The 9,707-nt window shown below is 38.4% G+C and overlaps 1 protein-coding gene across 1 annotated transcript; it reads left to right on the forward strand.

Annotated features, from left to right (window-relative positions):
- Positions 1-5,381: 5,381 nt before the first annotated feature.
- On the forward strand, positions 5,382-7,835 carry LOC101313488 (indole-3-acetic acid-amido synthetase GH3.6-like). Its single transcript, XM_004294267.1, has 3 exons — positions 5,382-5,785; positions 5,888-6,819; positions 6,920-7,835. The coding sequence occupies exons 1-3, from the start codon at positions 5,484-5,486 to the stop codon at positions 7,507-7,509; spliced, it is 1,824 nt and encodes a 607-aa protein (XP_004294315.1). The 5' UTR covers positions 5,382-5,483; the 3' UTR covers positions 7,510-7,835.
- The last annotated feature ends 1,872 nt before the right edge of the window (positions 7,836-9,707 follow it).

The following is a 9,707-nucleotide window of genomic DNA, read 5'->3' on the forward strand; positions in this document are numbered from 1 at the left end:
TACTAGAGATTGCCTTGTTTGAAAACAAGTTACTGCTCAAGTTTGTTTTTCTTTAATATTATATTTTAGATGTTAGAGGTCTGCTGTTTTTAATGTTATTAATTATGCACTTGACTTATTTCTTATGGTTATGAAATAGATTGAATTTAGAACTTTATTTGATAATGTAATGAATTTATTTCATATTTTTTATTTTTTATTTATTAAAAATACATAAATATATAATTTTGTTGCCGTGTCCAAGCCGTGTCGGAAACTCAGTTTTTGAGTTTTGCCGTGTCGCCGTGTCGTGCCGTATCGTGTCGCCGTGTCCGTGTCCGTGTCCGTGCAACTTAGCCCAGAGCCTTGCCTCTTTTTACCCAAAGATTAATAATTACTGGACCCAAAAAAAAGTTGCGTGTGTTTAAGGAATAGTTACTAACTTTGAAGCCCTAAACAGCCAATTAGGTTGGAGTCAAGCCTCAAAGTACTTAATACGATCATATTGAATATTATGCATGGGTGGTTACCACAAAGTAGTGTGAAATTAAGACAGCAGGATCCTGGCTTAGCGATACGTTAATTATTCCTCTCTTTTACATATGTGTTTGTGCTGTCAGTGACAATTTTTTCCATGTTACACCCAAAGGGCAACATGATATTAGGGACCACAATTTGGGTCTCTTAAAGTTAATCCTGCCTTAATTAAAAAGCTATAAACCAAAAATCCAGGTTCTCATATATGTTATCTTTGCTAGCTGTTTAATTAGCTGGAGTACTGCTTGGCTACTTAATTATATATTAAAACGTCGATAATTAAACAAAGTGGCCGGTTTTCATTATCTGCCTAACTAGCCATGCCATTTACAAGATCTTCATGTGAAAGTATATATCTGCCCCCGCAGATCTCATTAACATGATTCAACAATGTGAACATCATTCATTCTACGTAGTATATATATAGTTGTCCATGCAGATTTTTTATAGACACTTCACTACGTACCTAAATGAATATCTATCTGTACATAAAACAATTAGATATGCTATCATTGAGAAATTTTAACCATGCATGCATGTACCTTGGTGCTAAAGTAAAGTTCCTTTTTCGAGTTGAATATATGTGTTACCCCGAATGCGGATGAATCATCTGGGAGAGAAAGTCTTGGTTTGATTAATACCCAAAACACCTCTTGGTTTTCATAAATTAATATCAAAGTTGTTTGCGATGACACTAATAACATTGCATACATACCTTAGATTTTACTACCATATCTCTTTGGATCCAACTCATTTCAACATTGATATACATGTAAAACTATCAGGGATACATTAACTAAAGATTCAACATGTATATGAGGCGGCAAACTCAAAATCAGGACACAACCATTTAAAAGTTAAAACTACAGAATCCCTTGACAGCTTAGGTAACTTGTCCCAACAATCCGCTGCATACGATAGAGAGCTCGGATTGGTATGAAGGTTAATTATTATACTATTTTGCCAATCCCCGATTGTTTTTGCACTGCAGATCATAGTTTAATGGTCTCTTCGTCCCCCATTTTTTCTTCTCGAGATGTTAAAACAACAAAAAGATCGAGAGGAACAAAATGAAATATGAGCGATAATATAAGGAAAGGGAGAAGTCAACGGTCAAAGATCTGCATTAGCGTCTATGTCTCCCACACAGGCACCACGTACACTCCTCCGGCCGATGATATGTAGATTTGCATTAACACACACATTCTCTCTCTCTCTCTCTCACTGGATCATCGATCAACAAAGTCCCCAAAATCCCGAACACAAAACCCAAACACTCACACGAGATCGCACGGAGCACTATGCCCTCCCCACCTGGGATCGGCCCTACCTGCCTCCTCGGTGCACCCGCCTCCACCCCCTCCCCTCCCACCACCACCCTCCAGCCAGTGGGCCCCCCGCTCTCCGGCCTCCTTCCTTCGCGTTTTCCCAGTGACCGTTTTTGCGTTCGAAGCAGATTGTGCTGTCTTCCTGGCCGTTCGATCACACTGCCGGTCGGGTCTTTTGGCGGGTCAATGCGCCTCCGCGGGCGACACGTGAGGCTGGGTTTATGGGCAAAATGGCGGGCGAGACAAGGGACGCCTCAGGTGGGGCGATGACACGTGGGTCAGCACGAGACATTCCGGGCTAATCGATGATGTTTTGCTCGCGTCAGCTTAAGTAGGGTTATTTTCTTTTTCTTCCTCGTCGTCTCTAGGGTTTCGTTCTCTGGTTTTCCTTAGTTAATTAGTTTTGTCAAAATGATCCCCCTAAGTATATATTCAGAGATAATATCAGTGTGTTTATGCTGAACAATGAACATTATATATGTATATATATAGCTACTCCTTGATTAGTTTTTCTTTCGCGTTAAAGTTATGAAAACAAAACTTGATGAAATACTTCAACTAATTTTGTCGACATTAAACATATGTCTAGATGATGCTCTTAAATTATGATGCAAAAGCTTCTAGTTACTATGACAAACATATGTTGACATCAAACATATGTCTAGATGATGATCTATATGTTACCAAAGTACCAACCAACGAGCTAGTATGCCAATTTTTATTCTAAAGGAAAAAAAAGATGGTGTATGCCAATCGATTGTCGATTTGATTAGGTTAATTCTCATTTATTTTGAGGAGTGAGGCTTATGTGTGTATCCCCTACTAATTTTAGTATTGCAACAATGAACTTAGTGTCTACCATGTAGTAGGCATCGAACTGGATAGTTAATTACCCAACTTATTAAAAAGGTCGACCAAATGCCAACGTGATCAGAACCAGATATGGAAGTGCCCAAACTATGCTTCATTCTTCTGGTCATCAAAAAGTTTACATTAAAAGATACAAAGGATTAACAACTCCATAAAGAAAAACGGGTAAGGATAAAGTCAAGACTATATACTTGATGAGGAGGCCAAGCTGCATCGTTTTCTCACTATATATGTAGCATTTGAAAGGTTAAGTTCGATAATGACGTGTGCTTTTATCATCTGCTTTTAGTAAATATATATATATCTAATCACGTATTAGCTAGTGTGAACGAGGTGGATAATCTGATTAATCTCCAAGCTAGGAAATTAAAGGAAGTTTAATTGCGGCTTTCTATTGCAGTATGCCGGAGTTTTCGTGCATTGATTGGGTCTAAACTCTATTTGAAAGAAGTAAACAACATTAAATGGTGTAAACAGCTTTCAGTTAACTGTCTATTTTTTCTCCGATCCACTACTAAGTGTCTAAGTGTTAGGTTAACCATTTTTTTATTTTTTTTTTGAAAATGGGATGGGAAAACTCAGCCTATTAAAAAGGCTCAGCTCTTTGCCCGTGACTAAGTGTCTAAGTGTTAGGTTAACTTTAATTTGCTTGTATTTGTAGTTTTAATTTGATCTCTAGACCCTCTTGAAGGATGGAACATTCTACAACGCATAGGTTAAAGAGACGTTCAAGAAATAATTCCAATAAAAAAGTGATTTCACATATATTCCAATTATAAAGCACCGTATATCAAAATAACTTGTGAAGTTTACATATTCAAACACGTACTAGCTCTATATATATATATATATATATATATATATATATATATCGACAAACTATATGATTCATGAAATATACTATCACACGTTGAACATGATTTATAACTAAATCAATGTCATCACCTAGATAATTGCACCTAAGCTTCCAAAATTTACTTTCTAATGTACTAGAAATTTTTGTTTTCATTTTAAAGAAAGACTATATTAACTATGTTCTATCTTTCTTTTTTTCTTTATAATGAACTCTGTAACGTTCTCTTCTTTTGCCGATAAACAAATGTCTAAAGTACAACCATGCATGTAGAATAGCTAGTAATGAGGTGAACGTTACTGGTATTATCATTCAGGGAGTCATTCTAATAAGGACTTCTATAATGAGAACTAGTCGATGACTTTTCGGTTCATCCTACTTTTCGATCTTATATCTACATCTTAACCGTTCAGTTTATAGGTATTTATGAGCAGATTATTTATGCAAAATTTCAGCCATATTGAAAATTGTTAAGACATTCATAAGTGTGATTTACCTATTATGAACTTGAAATGTTCATGTTTGACTGATTTGGTTCGTCCATTAATTTGATTTTGTTTGTTACCTTTACGATCACCAATTTGGCTGAAATTTTGTAGAAATGATATACTCATATAGACCAAAAATTGAACGGATGAAATACCAAAATTTGATTGAAAAATGGTTTTTTAAACCATAAACCGAAAAGTCCTCAACTAGTTCTCATTATATAGGTTCTCATTAGAAGAGCTCCTTTATCATCCATATGTAGAAAAAGATTGTTGAGGAATAGATCTTTTCCATATAATACCAACAAAAATTTACCGTAATAAAAAAATTTAAGGAGGTGCCGGCTTCTAATATTCGGTGTTTAGGGTTTAGGGTTTAGGTTTCTAATAATATAATTCGTCCTCAACTTATTGTTGACCTTTGAGAATAGTAATAGCATAAGGGGAGACCGAGGAGTAAGTGAATATGATCGATAAATAGAGCTCTCAATAACAAATACACCTTATCTAGGAAGATACAAATACAGTGCATTTAGGCGACTAGTATTAGTCATGTAACATCGATCATGTAACATCGATCATCATCATCATCATATCAAAATGAAAATATTTCTAGTTAAGGCTTTGATAGAAGACATCGATGAGAAGCATACGACACATTTTTATGTGTCAGCATACCATGTCGTACGTTGTTTATAATCATGTTCTAACCATCTACAATTGAAGTTAATGAGGATGTGAGCATTCCTCCAACCAATTAGCTCTGTTAACAAAATTTAAGGCCATCCTAGCTATCTTCTTTCTTGAAGATGGTGAGTGACCAAGCTGCAAATGCTGTTTTACCATATGTGTAAGCAAATTGCCGGAATACTAGGCAAAGAAAGAACAAAAATTGTTCATGGCCCATGATATAACTTATCGGAATATTGAGAAATCGCCTTTCATGAAGTTTTTAAGTATTGCTAACGTGAAAGGCATAGTTATCGAAGGTTTTATATTTGGCTTGCTTGCCGTAAAATAGGTCATTGTGAGTTGTGACTGTGACATAGTCGTTCTGACCATTGAAGTTCCGGCCGATGAGATAGTTGGACTGCATGGAAACTCCATGTTTTTATGTGTCAAATAAGCATGTTCGGAAAAGAAAAACAAAATGATAAACCCAGGCTGCATGTTGACGCTTCTGCCCTCCAGAATACTATGCTGTTTACTTTCTAATCCCCATTCCCCTCTCTCTGCTCCATTCCTGGCTCTATATATACTTCCCTCTGTCTTTCCTTTTCCCCCACACCAAAAACCATCACTTCGGTTTTCATTGCAGCCATCTCCATCACTCTCTCTTCTCCTCTGTCTCTCTCTCTCCCTCTCTCTATATCTCACAGACTATCAAACCCATCTCTTTCTCATATCGCTGTTTTCAAAACACCAACCATGCCTGAAGCTCCCAAAAACTCTCTGAAAGAGAAGAACGAGAAGGCTCTCAAGTTCATTGAGAGTGTCACAGAAAACGCTGATGAGGTTCAGAAGCGTGTTCTTAGTGAAATCCTAGCAGCAAATGCTCATGTTGAGTATCTGCAGCGACACGGCCTCAATGGTCACACTGACCGTGAGACTTTCAAGAAACTCATGCCTGTGATCACCTACGACCACATCCAGCCGGACATCAACCGTATCGCAAATGGCGATACTTCCCAAATCCTCTGCTCAAAACCCATTTCGGAGTTCTTGACAAGGTTTGGAATTATACCTCGAAATTCTGAGTTTTTTTTCGTCCTCTGTTTTTGGTATCATTTTGATTTTCATCTAAATATATGGCCTTGTGTTTTTCCATGTAGCTCTGGGACGTCTGGAGGTGAGAGGAAGTTGATGCCAACAATTGAAGAAGAGCTGGAGAGGAGGTCACTGCTTTATAGCCTACTGATGCCTGTGATGAGCCAATACGTGCCTGAACTAGAAACTGGGAAGGGAATGTACTTTTTGTTCGTGAAATCTGAGGCCAAAACTCCTGGGGGCCTTGTGGCTCGTCCAGTCCTCACTAGCTATTACAAAAGCTCTCATTTCAAGCAAAGGCCTTATGACCCTTACACAAACTACACCAGCCCAAATGAGACCATTCTCTGCCCTGACTCCTACCAAAGCATGTACTCCCAATTGCTCTGTGGCCTTTGCCAGAACAAAGAAGTCCTCCGAGTAGGCGCTGTTTTCGCCTCCGGATTTATCCGAGCCATTCGCTTTCTCGAGAAGCATTGGTCTATTCTATGCAAGGACATAGAATCCGGGACTCTTAACTCCCAAATCACCGACCCCTCTGTCCGGGATTCAGTCTCGAAGATCCTCAAACCGGACCCGAAGCTAGCCGGTTTCATTGCCACTGAGTGTGGGAAGAAATCATGGCAAGGGATCATAACAAGGCTGTGGCCTAACACAAAGTATGTGGATGTCATAGTGACTGGCACTATGTCACAGTACATTCCTACTTTGGATTACTACAGCAATGGGCTTCCTCTGGTTTGCACCATGTATGCTTCCTCTGAGTGCTATTTTGGTGTCAATCTCAACCCAATGTGCAAACCCAGTGAGGTTTCTTACACCCTCATTCCCACTATGTGCTACTTCGAGTTCCTCCCTGTTAACAGAAACAATGGGGTCAACTCCGATTCGGTCTCTGTACCCGAATCGCTTACTGAGAAGGAGCAGCTACAGCTGGTGGATCTTGTTGATGTGAAGCTAGGACAAGAATATGAGCTTGTGGTCACAACCTATGCTGGTAATTTACTTCTCTTGGAATTTTCATTAAACAGTTTAATTTGTAATATTTGTGACTTGGGTTGGTGGTTAAAATGGATTTGGTGCTATTTATGTTACAGGGCTTTACCGCTACAGAGTTGGTGATTTGCTAAGAGTGGCCGGGTTCAAGAACAAGGCTCCACAATTCAACTTCATCTGCAGGAAAAACGTGGTCCTTAGCATTGATTCAGACAAGACTGATGAGGTTGAGCTCCAAAATGCTGTGAAGAATGCTGTGACTCATTTGGTGCCATTTGATGCAAATGTGGGAGAGTACACTAGCTATGCTGACACTTCAAAAATTCCAGGCCACTATGTCCTCTTTTGGGAGCTTAGCCTAAATGGCACAACTCCGATCCCACCCTCAGTGTTTGAGGACTGCTGCTTGGCCATTGAGGAGTCACTCAACAGTGTGTACCGCCAAGGCCGAGCCTCCGACAAGTCGATCGGACCTCTTGAGATCAAGATTGTAGAGGCTGGGACTTTTGACAAGCTGATGGACTATGCCATAAGCTTGGGAGCTTCCATTAACCAATACAAGACCCCAAGGTGTGTGAAGTTTGCACCCATTGTTGAGCTCTTGAACTCTAGGGTGGCCTCAACCTACTTCAGTCCCAAGTGCCCCAAATGGGTCCCCGGTCACAAGCAATGGTGCAAAAACCATGATTGAAATGCAAGAGGAGAGGGAAAATGGTTCAAAGGAAGAAGAAGAAGAAGAAGAATGACTGCAGTTTGGACTCGTAATTGATCACTTTTAGGGAAGAGTAACAAGTACCCATTTTAGGTTAACCTTATGTTTTATGTTCATCCACCACCACCTCTTTTTATTTTTAACTATGTCCGAGTAGACTTTTAAATTAGCACCACCATGTATAAAATCTAGTTCATGTTTCATGGAAGGAAGCTCCATTTCGTTTTCCTATTTGTTTAAAACTAGCTGTTGTTTCTTCATGGGATGTTGATTCTTATTTCCAGCCAGGTTTCCTGGCCACTGAAGTCTCATGGGCCTCATATACTACTGTGAATAACGGCACTTAATTATAAGAGCGATAGTAATCTCAGAAAGCCAACCTCTTATGATGTAGTACTCCTCCCTTGATCGTTTTCTTTTTTTTTGGTCAATTCCTTTGATCGTTTTCGTTCCATCACTTTCTCAAGTCTAAGAGAGTATATAATTTAATCACTTTACCATAAGATTAAAAATTCTCCTCTCTTCCAATGCCTTAATCATAAGAAAGTCTAAAATGAGACATTACTCTGTCACACATGTCGTGATACGTCAGTTCAAACGTATTTATTTTTTTACTACCGTCATCGTCTTTCCGAACTTTTCATGTTTGTTTTTCATACACTAACAATTTTGATCTGTTTGTCTAAGTAATCAAATAACACGGCTACAAAAACTAAGTACTCAAATGCCTTGTGTAAAAATTTAATTTTCTAAATTAGGCACATTGTTGATAAACCCTCACAGTCACCTATAATTTTGGATTTTTGTAGTAGAGTTTAAACCATTTATATCACAGAAATTGCATGGCATACTTGTGGCAACACACAATTATTAGAACAAATTTTATAAGGCCACACATGAGTCATATATTCGGGATTGGTTTTAAAGAAAAAGACATCAAATGTGACTGTGTCCAAGATTTGTTAAGTGTGTATGATTTTGTTACAGAAATCTCTGGTGTTGGTTGGAGATTGATATTATCCATGAGGGGAGTCAATCAAAAAGACAACAACTGCTGCATTTGCTGGTACTGCTAGCTCAGAAAAATTGGTCCCTGCTCCTTTTGCTTGCTGTTGTTGTTGTCTTCGAACAAAAACAAAAGCTGTTTTGATTTAGGCAGATTTTACCGAGTCAGCTCTGGTACTACTCAGACAGACCTGTAGTCAAAGTAATGAAAGCTCCCTGAAGACAAACCCAGAAAAGAAGAGGTGGAGACAGATTCAGAGAGACATGATTTCAGGGTACGGTGGAGGTGGAGGAGATAAGGGTGGTGCAGGGCTTTTGGCTTTTCTTTTGCTTTGTTTTTATGACCACCAGATTAAAGTGACCACCACTGTCGAGTCCAATGCTACACACTGTAGCCTAGTTAACTAAGTCAAGGTTGGAGATGAGTACCTGGGTAAAAGTTAAACAAAATGAGTTCAGATCCTTCTCCCAAGTTAAATTTCACGCATGCTTTTGGGGATTGTTTATTGAGGAAACTTTTGTTACTGCTTCATGAAAAGATTAGTAATAATCATAAAATTATAAGTTTGTCGCTCTTTTTTGTAATAGAATGTCGTTACAAACGTGTATGTGTTAGATAAATTTTCGTAAATTATTAACCGAGTAATAATCAAGTTAATTAGTGTTCAAACCACATATCAGAGAAAAACTTGTGAACATATCAATAATTCTTTTGCAAATCCATTTAAGAAAATTGTGTCATATGATTACTCTTTGATAAAATTTTAGCGCACCTTTTGTCATGTAAATCAAGAATCATTTGTTTCATGTTCGGTTAAATTACCGCAGGGTTGGTTTGACCAAGATAAAGTACCGTAGGGTGGTAAAATTGACATATTCTTCCCAGATGGTAAAAATGAGAGACCGACGAGCATAGAATACTTGTTCGTCCTTCAAGAGGAAGAGAGGACCATCTGGATAATATGAACACGTGGCAGTGAAGCAACGTTGACTTGAATTTCTGGTAAAACTTTTCTGTTGCGGGGATATGAGACCCATCTTGGTTGGGCCAATGAGAGCCCAGCAACGCCACGTGAGATGTCGTTTTGAGTTTCGCTTTGTTTGGCACTTCGGTTTGATCCCTACTAATAGAAAAAAGAAAAGAAAATAAAAAAGAAAAAAAGAAAAAAAAG

This window comes from Fragaria vesca, linkage group LG3 (genome assembly GCF_000184155.1).
Source record: "Fragaria vesca subsp. vesca linkage group LG3, FraVesHawaii_1.0, whole genome shotgun sequence".
NCBI classification, from domain to species: Eukaryota; Viridiplantae; Streptophyta; class Magnoliopsida; order Rosales; family Rosaceae; genus Fragaria; species Fragaria vesca.